Source organism: Clarias gariepinus, chromosome 7 (assembly GCF_024256425.1).
Source record: "Clarias gariepinus isolate MV-2021 ecotype Netherlands chromosome 7, CGAR_prim_01v2, whole genome shotgun sequence".
Taxonomy (NCBI): Eukaryota; Metazoa; Chordata; class Actinopteri; order Siluriformes; family Clariidae; genus Clarias; species Clarias gariepinus.
Window position 1 is genome coordinate 24,541,305 of NC_071106.1, and position 22,413 is coordinate 24,563,717.

At 42.0% G+C, this 22,413-nt stretch overlaps 1 protein-coding gene across 1 annotated transcript in view; it reads left to right on the forward strand.

Annotated features, from left to right (window-relative positions):
- reln (reelin) overlaps positions 1-22,413 on the forward strand; it is a 1,039,407-nt gene that overhangs the window by 775,799 nt on the left and 241,195 nt on the right. Inside the window, exons 44-52 of the mRNA XM_053500241.1 lie at positions 16,243-16,411; positions 16,488-16,590; positions 16,763-16,989; positions 17,072-17,307; positions 17,591-17,726; positions 18,273-18,531; positions 18,681-18,930; positions 19,019-19,187; positions 19,267-19,407. Coding sequence (XP_053356216.1) covers positions 16,243-16,411; positions 16,488-16,590; positions 16,763-16,989; positions 17,072-17,307; positions 17,591-17,726; positions 18,273-18,531; positions 18,681-18,930; positions 19,019-19,187; positions 19,267-19,407 — 1,690 coding nt within the window. The remainder of the gene's footprint in view (positions 1-16,242; positions 16,412-16,487; positions 16,591-16,762; positions 16,990-17,071; positions 17,308-17,590; positions 17,727-18,272; positions 18,532-18,680; positions 18,931-19,018; positions 19,188-19,266; positions 19,408-22,413) is intronic.

Consider the following 22,413-nt stretch of genomic DNA (forward strand, 5'->3'; position numbering starts at 1 on the left):
TATGACCCACTATATATTCATTGATACTTTAAATAATATGTTTAAATAGCATTGATTTCTGTATTGTGTTATATTTTTATACTAGTAACTGGTGTTAAAAATGTATCTCCACATTAATGAGCCAATGTATTATGGTGTGGGCTGCTGTTTGCAAGGAAGTCCAGGGCCACTTTTTGGTCCCAGTCCGCCCCTGGTAATAACGAAAGGAGAAAGCACAGTCAAAGCCCGGGGATTCTGCGTTCCCCGGGGGGCCAGTCGTAAATAGCTGAAACTCAGTGACAGCCAATGAAATTGAAGCATTTTTGCCGCTTTCCACGTGGTGTGGCGTTGCTTAAATAATAGTATAAAATCGTCCAGACTCTGGTTTGAATCCCGCTCTGGGTGAAAATGTAATAAATGTGAATCGTTTGCTTTACACTTTTTGCTTATGATAATCACTATATTATAGCAACTGTAAGGTGAGTGCTAATGTGTTTCATAGCTTAAGAAAAAAAATTCTCAATTGCAAACATGCATTTAGTACTGAAGCATACCTTGATAATTTAATGGCTATATCGTGGCATTTTAGCGCACAACACCGGCATTTTGAGCACTGGCTGGGAAGCAAACCTGGGCCATTCCGCATGGCAGGCGAATCACCAACCACTGAGCCACCAGTGCTCATCTATGTTTAAAGTGCATAAAAACAATAAAACAATACTGTTATAGGCTAACATTATACATCTTTGTAGTCCTTTTGCACACACGTGCGGGTGCGTTACAGTAATAATAATAATAATAAATTCGGAGAAATACTACTACTAATAATAATAATTCTAAATGAAAATGAAGAATAAATACATATCAGTTTGAGCTTGACACGTTTATGAGCTCTGTCGCTTGCTGTTAATGGGCGCCTAAGAGACATAACATTTTTCGGCTTTAGTAGACACACAATAATTTAGACTGAAACACGACTGCCCCCTACAGGTAATGAAGGGCAGTTTCACAGCTTGCCGCGCACAGCCCAAAACGTGCGTTTTTAATGGCCAGATCTGTACTGTGGCATAAAGAACGCTACATTGGTGTCTAAAGTGGGATGGAGGAGCTGAGTTAGAGCGCACTATAGAGGATCTACAGAAGGTCCAAGTAGGCCACCGAGTAGCAGAGCAGATGAGGATCCCAGCACTGAACCTCGGGGCGGAGCCCTACAGTGACGCTGCACAAGCGCCGGTGCAAGCTTCAGCCCCGTGCGCCATCAGCCGGTGAAGCGAGCTGCAGCTGCGCCTGCCTTCCTACAACTGCGCCTTCGAACCCCATGCGTTTCTTGCCCAGGTAGAGCTAGCCGCCGACTTTGCGTGCTGGTTCTTGGCGGAAACAGCCGTCCGGGTGGCACTCTCGCTGGAGGGTGATGCGCTCAGTGCACTGTAAGATCTCCAGGCCGATGAGCGGAAGGACTGGGCAAAGCTGCGGGAGTCGCTCCACTTCCGGTTTCGCGCAGGTGATCGTAAGGAGGCAGCATGAAAGGAGCTGGCGATTCGCAAGCAGTGCGCCTCTGAGCCACTGGGAGCGTTCGCCATGGACCTAAGAAGGGGCCACGCGAGGCTGAGCGCGCTGAGCCCATAATGGCAAAACAACACGGCGAAAGAGCCGAGCGATCTCCCGTGGCTCGGGCCCCGCTTGGTAGGTACGGGCAACCGTTCTTGCTGCGGACCAATCACGCTTCGTTGGGTTGGCTGCTTAGTTTTAAAGAGCCCGAGGGCAGTTAGTGCGCTGGCTCGAGCGGTTCCAGGACTACAATTTCACCGTTCAGCACCGAGCGGGGAAACTGCATGCTAACGCCGATGCTTTGTCCCGCTGGCCGTGCAGCAAATCGCGTTGCCGGTACTGCGAGCGGGTTGAAGTGCGCGTGGGTGGTTGCGACGTCGAACACTCTCCGAAACCCTCAACTCCTCCGGACTCCCCGTCGGTAATCAGCCGCCCAAACCGGCGTGCAGCCGAGTGACTGTGTCGTCTTGACCATCGCCTGTAGACGTTTCGGCTGTGCCACAGCTGGACCGTAATCAGCTAATTGCCGAGCAGGAGAACGATCTGGCTCTGCAGCAGGTACTAGGTTGGGTTAGAGCGGGCCTGAGACCGGATTATACTGCGGTCGCTCATCTGGGGCTAGAGGTAAAAACTCTCCACTCGCAGTTACCGCCTGGCGTTGTGGGAAGGTTTACTCTACCGCCACTAGGAACGGCCGTGCGGGCAGGCAAATCTTTTCAGCTGCTGGTACCGCGGACTTTGCGGGCATGTGTGCTGGGGATGGTCCATTAGCATGCAGGTTTGGGACACTTCGGAGTAACTAAAACTCTGCAGCGTTTGCACGCTGGCTTCTACTAGCCGGGCTGTCATACCGATAGCGAACTCTTTGTCAGATGCGACTTCTGCATGGCAGAGAAGGGCCCTACTCAGTGCTCGCGAGCACCCCTGCAGGACTTTTGGGTGGGGCCACCTATGGAGCGTATGGGCGTGGACATTCTCGGGCCGTTTCCCATTTCCGATCGCAGGAACCGGTATGTGCTGGTGGCCGTGGATTATTTCACCAAATGGCTGGAGGCTTTTGCTGTTTTGCTGAAGGAAAAGGGGGCTCTCGTCTAAGCTTATGTCTCACTGGGTGGGCCCCTGTACGGTAATTGCACAGCTCTCTGATGTTGTCTACCGGGTGCCGTTGGCGGGGCCGTCTTGCTCCCTATCAGCCCCACGCCAGCAAAACATTGAATGCTGTGGAGGCCGGTCCGCCTCAGAGAGATAGTTGCGCCCCTCCCTCCCCCGCAAAAGGACTGCCGACCACCGTGCCTCCGAGACTGAGTTCTGACAGTCACAGCTCTGGTGGGGGCAGTGTGGTGTAGGCGGGGTCTCGACTGGCGACCATCATGCCTTGCAGGAGGGGTTGCTGTGTGTTCACCCTGTTGGGGAAAGGTGTTTGTGCTAAGGCTAAATTGGATGTGGTTTTGCTGTTCATGGTTTTGTACGACTGCATACTTAATCAAGTACTCCCAGCCATTTGCATTGGGCAGCAAAGAAGCTCACTCGTCTATCCAAATTCCTTCCTAGCGGTGAAAAAAAAAGTCCTTTTACTTTTGTTACAAGATGGAGTGGAAAGTGATGGATCCGAACGCAGGAAGGTGATGGCAGACAGAGGGGGCGTGGTCGAGAGGCGGAAGCAGAGTCAAAACCAAAAGTCAGGGGGCGAAGCGTCAGGGCAAAAACAAGGGGCTGGAGGCGTAGTCAAAAGGATCAAAGAGCGCGGCGTTTAATCCAAAAGTGTAGACAAGAAGCCGAAAACCAAAAGGGGAAGCGCGAGGTCAAAACCGGGAGATCAAAGAGCGAGGCAAACAAATCCAAAAACGAGAAACCGAAAGCAAAAACGAGAAACAAAACGAGCTTGGCAACGTGAAATCCGAAGAGAAAATAAACGCGAGAAAATCAAGGCACGAAAACACACAATAATCCAACAGATTATTGAGATTATCAGAGTCACGCACAGCATGTGCTTAAATGTTGGATTAATCACGGGGAAATGAGAAACCGGTGAAAAGACGTAAGAAGCAGGAAACGGGGGGCCGGAAAAATGCGCATGACGGGCTAGGAAAAACATAAGCATGTGAGGAAAAGTGACAGTGTGGTGAAAAGACGGCAGACAGGGCGTGAATCATGACAACTTTAAAGCTATGTTTGTATTATATAAACAAGTAATATTTTAAAAACAAATTAAGTTATTTAGCTGATTTTAAAAATGTTAATCGTTGTGGCGGCGGGGGGTGGGGTGGTCAATCGAATTTTGTGAAGGGAATAAGGAATGTACAGTAAGAATATGCATTTTTTAACAAGTTTATTCTCTTGTTCATTGTAAATATGCTTTTTTGTTTATTTGTGTTTGACTGGCAACCCACAGACAGCGGGATTAAATGTCTAATGTATTCTTGTAAAAATATTTCACAAAACTTTGTTTTATAGAAACTTTTTTTATAATGAAACTTGCAGTTTAGCACACCTGATGATAATGGTCATTGTATAATCTGATTATAATTTACCATTATTAAACACAGCTGGGTAACCACTCAGCAATTATTGGAATCAAACTGAGTAATTTCATTAATTTGCATTGAAAAAATAGCAATTCATTAAAATCCCCAGATTAATTGCATGCGTTAACATATTAATATTGACAATATACATTTCTTTTTACCCAACCCTTACTTTCTTCAGAGAATGCCGATAGATCACGCACCACCACCACAATGCCAAAAGCAAAACACTTTTCACAAATGGCCAGAAACTAATCTGTGAAATTAGCTGAAAATCACTTTAAATTAAAGTAAAATAGATAAAATAAATAAATAAACAAATAAATAATAAATGTCAAATTTGTCATACCGTATGCAGGTTGTTTAATTTTTTCTAATATTGTGAAATGTCATGGCTTTTTTTCTGTTATGGTTATGCCAAAAAAGAAGAAGCATGTTTTATAATCTTATTATTCTCACCTCTATTTTTTAGTTACTAGTGTTTAGTATGATGATGCAGATACAGTGGGGCAAAAAAGTATTAAGTCAGCCACCAACTGTGCAAGTTCTCCCACTTAAAAAGATGAGAAAGGCCTGTAATTTATATCATAGGTATACCTCAACTATGAGAGACAAAACAAGAAAAAAAAAACAGAATATCACATTGTAGGATTTTTAATGAATTAATTGGTAAATTCATACAAGCAAGATTTACGACTCTCACAGACCTTAAACTTTTTTTTTAAGAGGCTCCTCTGTCCTCCATTCGTTACCTGTATTAATGGCATCTGTTTGAACTTATCTGTCCACAACCTCAAAACAGTCATACTCCAAACTCCACTATGACCAAGACCAAAAAGCTGTCAAAGGACATCGGAAATTAAATTGTAGATCTGCACTAGGCCTGGAAGACTGAGTCTGCCATAGGTAAGCAGCTTGGTTTGAAGAAATCAACTGTGGGAGCAATTATTAGAAAATGGGAGACTTACAAGACCACTGATAATCTCCCTCGATCTGGGTCTTCACACAAGATCTCACCCCGTGGGGTCAAAATGATCACAAGAACTGTGAGCAAAAATCACAGCACACTGTGCCGCCAGGGACTCAAATTCTGCAGTGCCAGATGTATCCCCCTGGTTAAGCCAGTACATGTTCAGGCCCATCTGAAGTTTGCTAAAGAGCATTTGGATGTTCCAGAAGAGAACTGGGAGAATGTCATATAAGAAAGAATGCTGAGTTGCACCCAAAGAATACCATACCTACTGTAACGCATAGGGGTGAAAACATCATGTTTTGGGCCTGTTTTTCTGCAAAGGAATCATGATGACTAATCCCTGTAAAAGAAAAAATGGATAGGGCCATGTATCGTGGAATTTTGTGTAAAAACCTCCTTTGATCAGCAAGGTCAATAAAGATGAAACATGGCTGGGTCTTTCAGCATGACAATTATTCCAAACAAACGCCCGGACAACGAACGAGTGGCTTTGTAAGAAGCATTTCATGGTGCTGGAGTGGCCAAGCCAGTCTCCAGATCTCAACCCCATAGAAAATCTTTGGAGGGAGTTGAAAGTCTGTGTTGCCCACCGACAGCCCCAAAACATCACTTCTTTAGAGGTGATCTGACTGGTGGAATGGGTCAAAATACCAGCAACAGTGTGTGAAAACCTTGAGAAGACTTATAGAAAACGTCTCGGGTTACTTTGCTGTAACCCTGGCCCCTGAAAAGGCGGGAACGAGATGCTGTGTGAAAACGCTATGGGAAACATCTTGTCATGTTGCCGGTTGTGAAGCAAGTGTGTATCAAACCCGCCAAATTTTTGGCTTTTATAACCTCGGTCAGGTAACGTCATCTGATTAGACGCACCTGCAGGTTATAAATAGGGGTGAACCGGAAACATTCCTCAGATTGATTTGTCTGAACGGACATCCGGTCACGTAGGCAGTGCGGCATTGGGACGCAGCATCTCGTTCCCGCCTTTTCAGGAAACAGGGTTGCAGCAAAGTAACCCGGGACGTTCCCTTTCAAAGGCTACACTCAATGCTGCGTGAAAATGCTATGGGAACGAGAGTGCCAATGCTGCCGCACTGCAAGTGTTTGGACTCCAAGGTTGTGTAGCGTGTGCGCACAAGGCCGAGAAGGTCTCAGAACTATGTCTGGGTAGATGACTCGAGGACCCGTGAGCCCGGAGTAGCATGAACATCCAGACTATAATGTGTGCAGAGAGGACAACCCTCCGCGCCACACACTTGCTGCAGGGGAATACCTTTTACTAGTGCAATAGATGAGGCGATCCCCCTGGTTGAATTTGCCCTGATTCCTAGAGGCGAAGTGAGCCCACGCGCCTCATAGGAGAGGGCAATAGCATCTCTCACGCAGCTTGCGACTTCAAAACATATAAAAGCTACTCTGACTTATGCCACTGGCTAATGCTAACTGGCGGTGGACGTAAATCTGAAGAGCACATACTGGACACAGTGAGTGAAGTCTCTCCTACTCTGAAGCTGTAAAGTCGGAGAACAGAAGGCTTCAAAAACAATAGGGTGCAATAGGTTAGTGAGGATGCAAAATGGCCCTGACTCTAGCCCAGTGGCAAAGTCTAGGCAGAATGGGGAGACTGACAGATCTCCGATCCTCTTAGAGAGATAACACCATTTAGAAAAACCATCTTGAGGGTCAGAAACCTGAGGCGCTGACTCTAGTGGTTCAACAGGGGGCACAAGCCCAGGGACAAATTTTCCCCCGGGCTTTCTTGCAGAAACTCCAGCACTAAAACAATTTGGCAGTGGACTGGGTCTATCTGCTTCGTCATACACCAATTTTCAAATACATTCCATTTGAGGGCATAAGCTCTTCTAGGGGAGGCAGCCCTAGCACTTAGAATAGTCTTAATTACGCTGGCTGGAAGACAGTTTGATTTAGTTGGTCCTGTTCAGGGACTGCCAAGGCCTCAAGACGCAGGGGCTGGAAGTCAGAGAGTAGTAAAGGGGACATTTGCTGATCTTGCGAGGCAAAAAGGTCCACCTCCGCCACATGAAATTTTACCCAGAATGTAAATCGCCCTGAAGGACAGGAACCTGGTGCGCTAGCTATTTAGCGGCGCGAGCAGAGTCCGCCCTGGCGATTAATATATGAGACTGCCATAGTGTTGTCCACCCGCACTAGGACATGGTAGTCTCAACTGCTGGAGGAAGGTCTTTGGGGCCAGATATAGAGCCATCATTTTGAGGCAATTGATGTGCTGCGCAAGAAGATGGCCTCTCCAGCTCCCTTGGGAAGCGTCTTCGTACCACATAGGAAGGGTACGAAGCACCTGGCGTGCAGCCCTTATTGGGGATTGGCCCTAGAGTGAAATCCCCTGGTTCTTAGCCACAACTGAAATGCTCTTATGTGCAGAAGGCCCAAAGGTGTCACAGTGAAAACAGCTGCCATGAGAGCTAAGATCTCTGAAAGTAATGGTCACTTTCTGGTCTAGCTTGATTTCCTTGAGGGTGTTAAGAATGGATTCGAGATGAGCGGGAGACAGCTGTGCCCGCTTACACTCAAATTCCATGTGACACCCAAATATGTTGTCCTCTAAACAGGAAAGAGCATGCTTTCATTGCGTTGGATCTCAATCCTAAGAAACAAAGACTAGCTAGGACAACATGCTGATGTCGAAGCGCTAGCTACTGAGACTGGGCCAGCCAGTCATGTAATTCAAATACGGATGCTCTGAAGTCGTAAGAGCCAGAACTACATCCATGTTTTTTGTGTATGTTCGGGTGAAAGTGCTAGACCAAATGGAAGGACCCGATACTGGTAAGCTTCGCCCCCGAAAGCGAACCTCAGGAACCTCCTGTGTTGTGGCAATATTTCTACTGATTTCTTTTTAGATAGCGGTAAAGCCCGCAAAATCTAAAAAATTGGACGCAGCCCCCCATTCCTCTTGGAAACCAAGAAATACCGAATGTAGTAGCCTGACTCTCTGTCTGGTAGGGGAACATGTTACATGGCCACATTTCCCAGCAACTTCTGTCAGCAGATGCGCACTTTCCGGTTTCATGGAAGTGGAGACCACGCCATTGAAACGCGGAGAGTGATGTGAGAACTGAATCCTGTAGTGTCTCTCTACAGTGCTTAGTACCCAAAGAGATATAATTGGCAGTAGCTTCCACGCTGCCAGTTTCTCAGTAAGGGGCAAAGTCTTTGCGGCTTGGTTAAATGGGGGGGATGTTAGATGTTCGGCATCCTGAAACATGGCAGGAAAAAAATTAAGAACTAACATTTTATTGGAGACTGGTGTTGCCCGAAACACCAGTGGTGGCGAGGCAAGAACACCAATCTCCTGAGGCTGCCAGGGAGAACACTTTATTCTTTGAAGGGAATTCTGCGTGCCTCTCCCCATTGGGGGGCCACCCCCCATGGTCCTGGGCACATAAACCCCAGGGCTTTTTTGTGAAGAAGACAATATGCCAGTCTGACCTCTTTTGACTCTCCTTCTGTGTTTCATGCCTCGCAACAGTCAGACCCAGTAGAGACTGGGTGGCTGACAGTCCTGACTCTTGAGCACGGCGGGGAAGGAATTTCCCGAAGGCTTGTTATATAACTTCGCCTCATGAACCTAGTGGCGACCGAGTTAACGACATCGCCAAGTAGGCCGGGAGGTGAGATGGGGAATCAAGGAGGAATACACGATCCTTCTCCTTGATGCCCCTGAGATTCAACCACAAGTGCCTCTCCGTGAAAACCATCGCAGCCATAAAACGTCCGATAGCACGCGCCGTCTGCTTTGTTAAACGAAGAGACAAGTCTGTGGCCCGGCGTAATTTCAATACGCCCTACCTTGAAGAGCCCCGCCAGTAGTCAAGTCTCTCAGCATGTCAGTCTGGTAGGCATGCAAAACCGCCATGGTGTGCAATGGAGCACCACCCTGACCTGCTGCCTAAAAAGCTTTTTCCCTCCAAGGAAGATAAAAAGTCTACACAGCTTGGAAGGAAGTAATAGCTTTTCAGGAAGGATGATGTCCCAGGAGAGAGATAGCCTGGAAGTGTCTCTTTTATCTGGGTGTTATCCTATAACCCTGCGCTTTCACCTCAACTATATTTAAATAAATAAATAAATAAGTTTATGGCAGGAAACACGGGATGAATACAGCTTACTCCATGAAAGGGTTAACTCATATGGAGATTACTAAGAAAAATGTAGAGAGCGTCATTGAGAACCTGCTGTCTATGTTGTTATTTATTTATTTTTTAATTTATTTATTTTTTAAGTGCTTAGAGGCTATTACCAACTCCGCGGAAGCAAGAGAGGATGTTTATTCTTGCCCATTCACAAGAAGCGCCAGGGCACGCTTGAGAGCGGACAGAGGAATTTCCCGATCCGATGAGAACGCGAAAGAAAGGATTTTTAAATCCGTCTCTCACAGCTCAGCTGGATACACGGGTTTAAGCCCCAGACATGCACGGCGGCTCGAAGCTTCTCAAGGAATGCGCGGTGTGGGCGTAGCACTTAATCGAAGCAGTAAAGTGTAGAGATCGCCCTTCGATATGGATTATACACACAGAGGGACATCTTGTTTAAAACTCTGCCATTATCGGTAAGTTAAACACTTATTTTGCTGGTTAGACACAGACACGCTCACAACTAGGTGAAGACAAGAATCTGAGGAATGTTTCCGGTTCACTCCTATTTATAACCTGCAGGTGCGTCTTATCAGATGACGTCACCCACCGATGTTATAAAAGACAAAAATTTGGCGTGTTTGATACGCACATGCTTCACAACCAGCAACATGACAAGATGTTTCCCATAGCATTTTCACGCAGCATCAAGTGTAGCCTTTGAAAGGAAACATTTGGCCTGTCATTGCTAACAAAGCGTATATATAGGATGAAATTTTTTTATTGACTAAATACTTATTTTCTAATAAAATACTAATTTGCAAATAAATTCTTTAAAAATCCTACAATGTGATTTTGTCTCTCATGGAAGTAAACCTTTGGAATTTAAATATTGGTAACGGCACTACTTTTTGTTAGTTTGAAACATTCCACTTTTCATTTAAGTCCAATCTTCCGTCTGTTAAAAGTTGGTTATCGGTCTCAAATAGGTCCATATGATTTCGCACCTGGCATATGCATAGTGGACAACAGAGGAGGTGAGAGTAGAAAAGTCATTTAAGATTTAACAGTCTTACAATCTCTTAAAAGCAGTTGTCAGTGGTGTCAGTGGTGGAGACAGATTGTGCCAGAGGCCTCTATGTCTGTTAAGAAAAGGGATTTTCACCATACCATAGATATCTTTTTTTTCCTCTTGACACAGAAAAGTGGTACATTGTGTTGCAGTGGCTGGTGGGAGTCAAACAATGAGTAACGGTCTGTATGTGGGTAAATTTTATGTAAAATACATTTTTTACAGTTTCCAGCTTACCCTATAAGAACTGTACAACCCTGGAAGGTTTGTTGTCCTTGGTGAACCAAATGTAAATAATTACATAAAAATAATGAATACACAATATAAAGTAAAAATAAAACAAATTAACCTGCACTTTACCTTTAAAAATAAAAAAATTATAAATTAATAAATCCAGACAGAGAAGTGTTTCCGTTTGTGCACGCAGGCGTTTTGTGTGTGTGTGTGTGCGCGCGTAAAGCTAAAATAAGAGAAGAATGACCTCCTCATCTCTCCCCCTTTTTGTCTTACACAATAACCCTTCCTCCTCCACACACACACACACACACACACACTAACAAACACTGTTATAAATAAACAGAAATCTCTCTAATGACACTTGCGTAATGAAATCACTGCTGGAAATGTAAAAATAAAACAAATTAACCTGCACTGCACCTTTGAAAAGAATCACGACAGAGCAGTGTTTCTGTGTATAGTGGAGTATGTGTGTATGTGTGTGTGTCTGTGTAAAGGCAAGAGGAGTATGTAGGAGTAGTAGGAGTAGTGTGTGGATGTCTGTGATTGGCTGGTTTTGTGGCAGTTTTGTAATACTGGACAAAGTTGAGCGAGCATACAGGCAGAGTCGAGCGCGCACAGAATCGAGAAGTCGCGCGTGCGCGGAGAACATGTTGAGCGAGCAGGGGAGGAACTGTACACGCAGTATCGAGCTGTTGAGCGCGCAGTGGAGACATTGCACTCGCATAGAGTGCTTTGTCTGCTCTCAAAATGTCAAGCCACGCGCTCAGAATTGTGGCAGGAATATAACGCCATAGAGGAGGAGGGGTGTGTGTGTGTGTGTGTGTGTGTGAAGGGATCTTTTGACCTCTTTAATGAGGCTTGCTTTTGCGTTATAATAAACTACTTTCGCGCTGTACATACATACATACAAACACAACATAAAATATGTTTTACACGCACACACGTTGTCACAGTTATATAGTAAACAGTACATGCGTGCACGAATATTTATTATACCAGTTAACAGATGCCATTAATACAGGTAACGAATGGAGGACAGAGGAGCATCTTAAAAAAGAAGTTTTAGGTCTGTGAGAGTCATAAATCTTGCTTGTAGGAATTTACCAATCAATTCATTAAAAATCCTAAAATGTGATATTCTGGATTTTTTTTCTTGTTTTGTCTCTTATAGTTGAGGTATACCTATGATAAAAATTACAGGCCTTTCTCATTTTTTTAAGTGGGAGAACTTGCACAGTTGGTGGCTAACTTAATACTAAAAGTTGGTTATCGATCTCAAATAGGCCCATATCCTGAAGGAAAAGAAAAAAAATCCAGGAAAATCACATTGTAGAGAATTTATTTGCAAATTACAATGGAAAATAAGTATTTAGTCATTAACAAAATTTCATCCTATATACCATTTGTTGGCAATGACAGAGGTCAAATGTTTTTTATAAGTCTACGCAAGGTTTTCACACACTGTTGCTGGTATTTTGGCCCATCCCACCAGCCAGATCACCTCTGGAGCAGTAATATCTTGAGGCTGTCGGTGGGCAACACAGACTTTTAACTCCCTCCAAAGATTTTCTATGGGGTTGAGATCTAGAGACTGGCTTGGCCACTCCAGCACCATGAAATGCTTCTTACGAAGCCACTCGTTCGTTGTCCGGGCGTTTGTTTTGGATCACTGTCATGCTGAAAGACCCAGCCATGTTTCATCTTTCAGGTTTTTACACAAAATTCCACACTACATGGCCCTATTCATTCTTTCCTTTACATGGATCAGTCATCCTGATTCCTTTGCAGAAAAACAGGCCCAAAACATGATGTTTTCACCCCTATGCTTTACAGTAGGTATGGTGTTCTTTGGGTGCAACTCACCATTCTTTCTTATCTGACATTCTCCCTGTTCTCTTCTGGTTTATCTAAATGCTCTTTAGCAAACTTCAGATGGGCCTGAACATGTACTGGCTTGTCTTATGGAACTTTCGCAAACCATGTTACTCGCAATCCGAGGTTCTACTGTAATTATGGAAACTGCACCAGCCTGGACCCTTCACATCAGTTCATTGTGGAGGTCGATCCTCCAGCATGGGGGTAGTAGGTGTTTATTCCCAGAGGTCTGTGCATATCAAGTTGCACCCCTGCCCTTTTTTCACTGCTTAACCCCTGATGAAATGAACTATAGTATCGGCGATCAAGAGCTCCTAGCCATCAAGCTGGCCCTGGAGGCGTGCAGACATTCTTAGGCTACAAAAACCTTAAATACCTAAGGAGTGACAACAGGCTGAACTCCCACCCAACTCCTGCTAAACTTCACCCTCTCCTATCATTCGGGATTAAAGAATTTAAAGCCAGATGCTCTCTCCAGACAGTTCAAACCCACCCACGACTCTATCACCAGTGACACTATCCTTTCGCCCCCCTGGTTGCTTGTTGGATGCTATAGCTAACAACAAAATTAAGCAAACACATACATACAGGATAAAGGAAAGTAAGGTAAAGAGAGAGAAGAGCAAAAGAATGGCAGTATTTTACATCAAGTTAACAGCCTACAGCCTAATGAGAATCATCAAAGAATCACAGTTCACCTTAAAAGGGGGGGCTCAAACCTAATTCAGTAGAGCCCCATGAAGGAAGCCTCTTCTAAAGCCCATGCACAAAAAAATACACTTAAAATTTGCTAGGGCCCATGCTAAAAAAAAATTAAGATTACTGGGACTCTATACTCTGGAGTAATAAGACAAAGATTTGTCAAAGACAAATGAGACACTGTTTTTGGAACTAATGGTTTCAAAACTGTATGGTGTCGTAAAGGTGAGGATTTCAAAGAAAAATGCATGGTGCCTACAGTGAAACATGGTGGTGGCAGTCTCCCTATGTGGGGCTGCATGAGTGCTGCTGGTGTTGGGGAGCTGCATTTCATTAATGGTATCATGAACTTAACAATGTACTGCCCTATATTGAAGGAGAAGATGCTGCCATCACTCCGTGCACTTGGTTGTCGTGCACTTTTCTAACACGACAATGATCCAAAACACACATCTCAAGCTACTGTTGCATTTCTGAAGAAGAACAGGGTGAAGGTGATTGAATGGCCAAGTATCTCTCTTGATCTAAACCTAATCAAACACCTGTGGGGAATTCTGAAGTGACAAGATGAGCATCACTCTCCATCCAGCATCCAGACTCTAAAATAGGTTATTCTTGAAGAATGGGAAAAGATAGGTTTTGCAATATGTCGCCAACTTGTTCATTCCATGTCTAGAAGACTTGATGCTGTCCTTAAAAATCATAGTGGTCATACAAAATTTTAGATGTAGTAATTTTTGTTTTGGGCTGTATTTATTTTTGCTTTAACCAATTTGAATAAAATTAAAGATTTTGTGATCTAAGTTTTATTATTATCCTTAATTTCATGTTATGAAGTTAAACAAGTGTTCAATAAAACTCAGCCTGGTGAAAATTTTGGAAATTGTTCTTTTGTTCATTGAGCTACTGATTAAATTCCTACTTTTTGAAGGAGGTGTACTCATTTATGCTGTGCACTGTACATTATTGTTTGAGTAATAAAGACCAGATAATTTTTATACCAAAAAAGGAACCTTTAGGAGATAAGAAAACAGAAATAAACTCGAATATAGCAATTAGAATCTAACAAAGGCAAATAAAAGTTGTAACTAGTATACTTAGGTAAGGGAACATACACACAATGTGTGCATATAAACATTTCTTTATAATTGCATAATTATAGCATAAAATAGAAAAAAATGTCATTTTGTGTGTGCGTGATGTTTAATGCAAGTGTGGAGCCAGACCCCTGGTCTGGTTAGCCCATTGGTAGCTGGCATGGAGATCTCCTGCCTCTCTTTGAAATGTGTTTGAAGTTTGATGTAGAGACTGGAGAACCAATCTGTTTAGCATCCTTGTGATAGTGGGGGGAAACCACTGGCAATAAAAAATCCAAATAAATATAGACTGTGGGTCCAGGTCTGTAATTTATATGCAAATGTCAAAGGCTAAAAGGGTCTCTTTAAGACATAAAGTCCAAATGATCATCTGTGATCTTAAGCAGACACTACACCAGGAAGAGGAGGTCAATGCCCTGTGTGCTTAATCCTTCATCCAATATTGTAGGAAGACCTGGCTAAAAGCAAGAAGCTGCTGCCAAAAGTCAGCCATGCCTACAAGAAGCAAGCAGATCTGAAGCATTTTCAGGCTCTGAAATAGAGGGTGGGGTGTGAGTCAGGTTTGCCAGAAAAGATATTGCCCCAAAAACCACATCCTGCAAACTCTCTCCCCATTGAATTGGTCCATTCACAATCACCAAGATTCTCAACCCCTGCTCTGTGAAGCTCTTGCTCGTGTTGACTATGCGGCTACGTCATTTCGTCTCATGCCCATTCACTATTTTTTGATTGCTCCATGACCTGTCTGTCATTCTTTTCCCATGCTGTCAATTTTTTCCCACCTGTTCATGTCTTCCTAACCTGTCGTGTGTTTTTCCCACACTCCCGGTTCCACCCCATCTGCCCACCCATCTCACATCTTATGCTGATTACTTTGGCATTTGAGCATGCGCTTCAGTTTCACACAATTATTGTGTGCCATCTTGCCCAATTCTCTCTAGTTTTTGTTTTATGATTTTCTTGTTGCCAAGTTTGCTTTGTTTTTGTTTTCTCTCCTTGGCTTTATGAATGTGATTTGTCACCTCGCTTTTTGGTTTGGATTTGTCACACCTCTCTTTAATTTCCCAGTTACCGAAATTATGCTTCCCTTTTTTGACTATGGCTCTTGTTTTTTTTTTTTACTATTTGTCTCCGTCACCTCGCTAACTGATTTCCTGGTTAGGATCTTTGCTTCCTTTCTTACTACTCTCGCCCAACAGCCCCGTCTCTGTCATCATCTGCACTTGGATTCTTCACGTTCAGCACAGTCATGTGACAATTATTACTTTTTCACATAGAGCCAGGCAGGTTTGGACAGAATTTTTCCCTTAAATAAATGATATGATTGAAAAACTGCTTTTTGTGTTTACTTGAGTTTGTGTAATATTCAAATGTGTTTGATGATCTGAATAATTATTTATGACAAATATGCAAATAACTAAAAATCCTGGAAATGGTGTGCTGCATGTTTGTCTGTCTATTGTCAATTGTTAGTAGTAGAGGTCAGAAAATGGCTGTATTAACTGAAACCAGACATAAACAACATAAGGCAAACACGACAGCTTGCTATACTCAGTGCATGAATCTCATGTCTATTTGAATTTAATTTATAACAAAAAAAATTAACAATGAATTATAATTTTTTTTTAAAGAAAAATAATTGTAAACAACTACCTGTATTCGAGGAAAAAATGTATCAGGAAAATGTGGTAATATATAAATGTACCTGTGCTCATGGCCACTTGGCTAAGACTCTACATATAATTCAGAATCGATCCCCACCCAAGAAGCATGTATAGAGTTAAAAATTATTTTGGAATGTTTGACTCAAGATCACCTTGCAGGTTCTTTTAAAAAAAACTTTACAGGAAGAGGATCAGTGCTGTTCCTGTCTTCATACCTTACAAAGTATTAATTTCTGAAGTACTCTTTAAACGAGTGTTTTTTAGAAAATTAGAGAATATATGATGCATTTTTGTGTTCAAATTTAAGTTTATCTTGAAAAAATGCCAATATGAGTCAATCTGTTTAGGCTTAGAAATCAAATGCTGTGTGGATTATTCTAATTTGCATATTGATTTTGTTACACTTATTTAATTAACAACACAAGTTTTACTAAAAAATTACTTTTATAATTGTTTTACAGGCAAAAAGGAGGAAGTGTGGGTTATTGATGATCTCATCATTGATGACCACTCTTTAAACAACTTTCCGATTCTATTCGATAATTTTGAGAGTAGGCCTCAGGAGTCAAACTGGCTATTTTACCCAGGTGGCAACATTGGCCGTTACTGTCTTTACCAGAAAGCAAGACTGTGAGTATTCCAAGTTTTTGCAATTTTGGTATAATACTGTTTCTAGTATTAAATTAACTTTTCATTCTTTGTGCAGAGAAGACGACTCAGCCTTAGTATTTATGTCCAGTGAACTAGGAGAACATTCCATCACCACTAGAAATATTATTGTCAACGAGAACACAATTATCCAGTTTGAGGTATAATTTACAGGTTAAGTTTTACAAACTTAAACCATTTTTCAAATAAGTTCTTTTTCAATTCTTATTATGTATAATATGTTAATTAGTATTAATGTATAATACATAATAATGTAAAATACATGATAATGTATTTGTTATACCTTATGAATGGTCAAATTATGATCAACAGATAAACGTGGCCTGTTCCGCAGTAAGTTCTTCATTAAATTCTGTGCGTTTGGAGTTCTCCCGTGACTTTGGGGCCACATGGCATCTTTTAGTTCCCTTGTGCACAGGTGGTCCAATACCCAATTCTCTTTGCTCACTTGAACTTCACCCAGCAAGCATCTACTACCCTGGCACTCATCGGGGTTGGAGGAGGGAGGTGATTCACTTTGGAAAACTGCATCTATGTGGGTGAGTTAAACAGAGCAAGGGGAGAGTTTCCTGCTTGTAAGCTACTACAAGGTCAAGCAGTGTACCCCTTACTATCTTGCAGATCTGTGCGGTTTCGTTGGTACCAGGGTTTTTATTCAATTGGCATGACACCTCCAACTTGGGCCCTGGACAATGTTTACATCGGTCCTCAGTGTCAAGATATGTGCAGTGGCCATGGCACATGTATGAGGGGCACTTACTGTAAGTGTGACCATGGTTACTCTGGCTTGGACTGCTCTATTCCAGATGTGTCAAACTCAGACTTCCTGAAAGAAGACTTTGAAGGTATAAGAGATGGCACATGTTTGAACAAATGTTGTACATTGCACCAGTGTAACTTAGAAACAGTAAGACACTCTTAGTCCTAGTGTGGTTGTATGGAATGCTGATAAACTGTTAAACATCACATTACCATTAACCATTAAAATTCTTACTGTAGGTAGATTATAGTACTTCGTGCTTAAATGTTTGACTGTTTGAATAGAATTTCTCTAATTAAAACTTTAGAATAGTATTACAGTGGACAATAATAAGGAATATGATGATTTTCTCTTTACTGTCAAAGATGATGCCTCAGAAGCTGAGAATTTCAAAGTGCTGAGTGGTGGAAAGCCCTCTAGGAAATGTGGAATCATGGCCAGTGGAAACCACATGTTTTTTAATGAGAATGGATTACGCATGTTGGAAACCAGAGACATGAATCTGTCTAATGCCAGGTAACTAATGCGAAGACATGTATTTACTACTAGAATTAAAAATTTATTTAATTGATTACACTTTACTGTTTATGTCAAAGTACAAATAGAAAAATACAATTTAGAACTTAAGCAGAAAAAAACTGTCAAAACACCGAATAAATGAAGCTTACAGATTGTTGTAAATACTACTTTTACTACTACTACTAATAATAATCATAATAATTGCCGTTCAATGTTTTCATGAAGAGGTATTGTGACGGTAAAGAAGTTCTCAGAAACAGCACTAAAATGGAAAAGTAAGGAGCAGAAATAACTTTTTGCAATATGTTGCTCTGTATAATTTTTCATTTAAGTGAAACACATTTTTGTTTTTGACTATGAATAGCTCCCTTTTGTGCACATTTTACACGCAAGAATCGCTGTTTGTGAATATGTGAATTATATTAAATGAAGGAAAAAATTAACAAATATTTATTATCTTTCAATTTTAAATAGATAGCTTTCATTGTCAGTTTAATTAGTCAGAGAAGGTTCTTAAACTATTTCACCTAATTTTCTTTACAGGTTCATACAGTTCTTTTTGCGTTTGGGTTGTGGGAAAGCTTCCCCCGACCCACATTCCCAGCCTGTGCTCCTCCAGTTCTCAATGAATGGAGGATTATCCTGGAAACTGCTACAGAAATTTTTTTACACTAATAGCAGTAATCAGCCTGAGATTGTTGCCCTAGAGATCCCATTACAAGCCCGCACTATTAAAACTCGCCTTCGTTGGTGGCAGCCATCTGAAAATGGACATTTCCACAGTCCCTGGGTCATTGATAAGGTAAATTTATTTAAATCAAATACAAAGCACTTGTCTACATGTATTTTAAGTACATTATATAAGTCTTTTAGTTATACAACAAAATGTCCCGCCTTTCTGATATAGTTTCTAATATAATTCTACATTTGTTATTGTGTTGGTGTGTTAAGGTGGTAGTTGGGGGAAGTGCAAGTGGCTGGGGCCCTCTGGAGGATAACTTCTCGACCACAGATGAACGTTTGTGGCTTCTTCATCCTGGTGCCACACGAATGCCTGTTTGTGGTTCTGATGGCAATGCTTTTGCTTTCATTGAAAAGTCTAACATTCGTTATGCTGTCACCACTGATATCAGCGTAGGCCAGGATGCTGTGATTCAGTTTGACTTCTCTGCTTCGTGCTCTGTCACCTCCTCCTGCTACTGTAAGCCAGAGAGTCAGAATTTAAATCCTATTCATATCATGTTAAGCAATTATTTTATTAAAATGCACTCATGCTTGTGTATGCACAGCAGTGGAATTGGATTACTCTCTTGACCTTGGACTTACTTGGGAACCTCTCTTAAAAAACTGTTTACCTCTAAGTACAGACTGTTCCCCCTTCATACTTCAAAAGACTTTAGTGTCAGACACATACAACAAATGGGGCAGAGTTACGTTACCCATCCCAGGCTATGCCAGGTAAAGTTATATTGCACTACACTTTACCCAAACTTTGTATTTTTTATGACTTTAAAGTACCTCTGCTTGCGTTTTGTAGATCTCCAGCCACACGATTTCGATGGCTTCAGCAGGCTCCATTTGACAAGCAGCAAACATGGGCTTTGGACAACCTGTACATTGGTGATGGCTGTCCTGAAATGTGCTCTGGTCATGGTCATTGCAAGCAGAATTCCTGTGTGTAAGTAATTTGAATTTTTCACAGTTCAAATTCAAATGGCTCATTGGTAGGCTTCTCGCCTTTTCCTGCAGAAGGCCCATGATTGTTTTCCAGTCATTGAGACTCCTTTAGTGCTGGTCCTAAAACTGGATAGAATATACAGTAGAAGCCTTTTCAAACAGCTGCCTGCTCTGTAGCGGATCAGTGTCCTTTCCATACATGGACCCTGATCCCCTCTCTTGACACAGTGAACAAATCCCTGTCTTATAAACGCCCTCTTGCACTGTTCTACTAAGCTGGTTACAATGCTGTAGGTGCTGTAGGGAGATCTTTCTCTCTCACAAGTGCACATGGAAGAAAAGAGCAAGAGCCTGCTGCATTCTTGGTTAAACGAGAATCTGTTACAGTTTTCCAGATTTGTTTAATAATAAATCACCACTTTCCTAATAAAAGCAAAACATCAGAGTGGTAAATCAATGCACTTTCCCTAAAACATTTCACATTTTTTATGGTAAAACATGATAAATATTTACAAAGAAGTGTGGGTAAATTTTTAAAGGAACATGCACTAAAGAATTCTGTATCACTTTTAAAGCAGTATATAGCTGCAGACATAGACTAGGTATCATAAAATAGTTTGTCTTGCTCTTTTACTTAGTGATATTATTTGGACATGGGTGTGCATCCATCAAGTTTATTGGTGATATCCCTGCTTATGGAATGCTTCTTGTTCAGAACCCAGTTTGGTGGCAATTAACTGTAACATTTAATTTAGTGTTATTTATATAGCGCTTTTTACAATGGTTATTACAAAACAACTTTGCAGAATTAAAATCAAATTAAAGAAATGAGAATAAAATGCTCCTTGATTCAAGCTTCCAAGGTCAAACATGTTTAGACCAGAGAATTTCCTAGCTTTTTAGATACAGAATGTGTCGTTTGATTTCTCAAACCTGATTTTCCCTACTTGGTGTTTATACACATTCAGACAGATTGAATTCAAGAATGTATCCTGGAAACCTAATGCACAAACACACACAATCACACCATACAGCAAAGCAGAGATGCACATGAACACTTCTGAGTGTCTTTTGTCTTGTAAATGAGGTATTCTTCACGTAGGTTGTCAAGGTTAAACACACACACACACCCACACACACACACACACACACACAATTTTAATCACCGAAATTTATATCGTACTAAGAATGATAGTAAGAAATGGAAACCTTTTTTTTTTATAATGTTAATAATAATCATTATTAGCCCAACTCATTGACTATTTAAACCAAACAAACCCATTTTACCCCGAAGAAGTAGTTGGTTCAAGTAAATGTTCTTTCGTTTTTTTAATACCCTAAACAATTCCCCAACAACTAAAACACAAACATGACTTAAAGAAATATTTTTCCACAACTAGTTAATGTTAAACAGTAATTTGAATAAAACAGGTGAATATGTTGTATTTAGCTTAAAAGTCAGTAAAATACCTGGATGAAATTCAATTCAATTTAATTAAATTCAATTTTATTTGTATAGCACTTTTTACAATTGCCATTGTCTCAAAGCAGCTTTACACAATCAAAAGAATTATTTAGGTTTGTATGGAATTTGAATGTGTATGAATCAAAATGGTTAGATAGTCCTTGATAAGCAAGCCGAGGGCGACAGTGGCAAGGAAAAACTCCCTGAGATGGTAGTAGGAAGAAACCTTGAGAGGAACCAGACTCAACAGGGAACCCATCCTCATCTGGGTGAAACAGAGAGCAGGAATTGATCTGCATTCATACTGTGTGTTAGTTGGCAGGCAGTTCAGCATAACAGTTGATGTTAATTGATGATAATATGGAGTCCAGTTGGTTATTGAAAACTCAGGTAGACTTGTTTGAACTATCGAACTGTCAAGTCTTCAGAGAAACAGCTGCCAACAACAGTCGGGCTCAGAACCGTCTTCTAGGTAGCAAGAACCATCCCCAGACACGAGACGCATCCCAAAGAGACACACAGGGCATCCATGCGACAAGATCTCCAACCAGAACCAGGGCACCAGGATGGGTCAATTCAATTCAATTCAATTTTATTTGTATAGCGCTTTTAGCAATTTTCATTGCCGCAAAGCAGCTTTACACAGTCAAAAGAATTATTTAAGTTTGTATGAAATGTGAATTTGTATGAATCAAAATGGTCAGTTTGTCCCTGGTGAGCAAGCCGAGGGCGACAGTGGCAAGGAAAAACTCCCTGAGATGGTAATAGGAAGAAACCTTGAGAGGAACCAGACTCAACAGGGAACCCATCCTCATTTGGGTGAAACATAAAGCAGTAAATGATCTGCATTTATAAAGTGTGTAGGGTGGGAGGCAGTTCAGCTATAATAGCTGATGTTAATTGATGTTAATATGGAGTCCAGGTAGTTATTGAAGACCCAGGTAGACTTGTAGGAAGTTCCAGTCCTGAACTACCGAACTGTCAAGTCCCCAGAGAAACAGTTGCCAACACCAGTCAAGGCCAGAACCATTTTCTAGGTAGGGAGAATCATTCCCAGACACCAGACGCATCCCAGAGAGACACACAGGGCATCCATGTGACAAGATCTTCAGCCAGAAGCGGGGCACCAGGATGGGTCAGACAGGTCCGGAGGGCAGAGGGAGTCTGGATCACTGGCAGCTCAGGAACGACATGTGTAGCTCGACAGAGAGAGAGAGAAAGAGTGAAAGGGGGAGACAGGAGGAGAGAGGAAGGAGAAAGAGGGGGGGGGAGAGAAGAAGAGGAGAGATGGCAGTTAGGTATGGTCACAGTCACACAATGTATAATGTGAATATATATTGACTGTAGAGTGCAAGCAGAGACTCCGGCAGGACTAACTATGACAGCATAACTAAAAGGGAGAGCCAGAAGGAAACACAAACATGAGGGCTTCCTGACATGTAAAGCAAACAATCACCTCACCGTCAGCAAACCTGAGTGATCAATGAGAGTGAGGAAGACAGCATCCAAACATACCAGTTCACCATAATACTCTACGTCCAT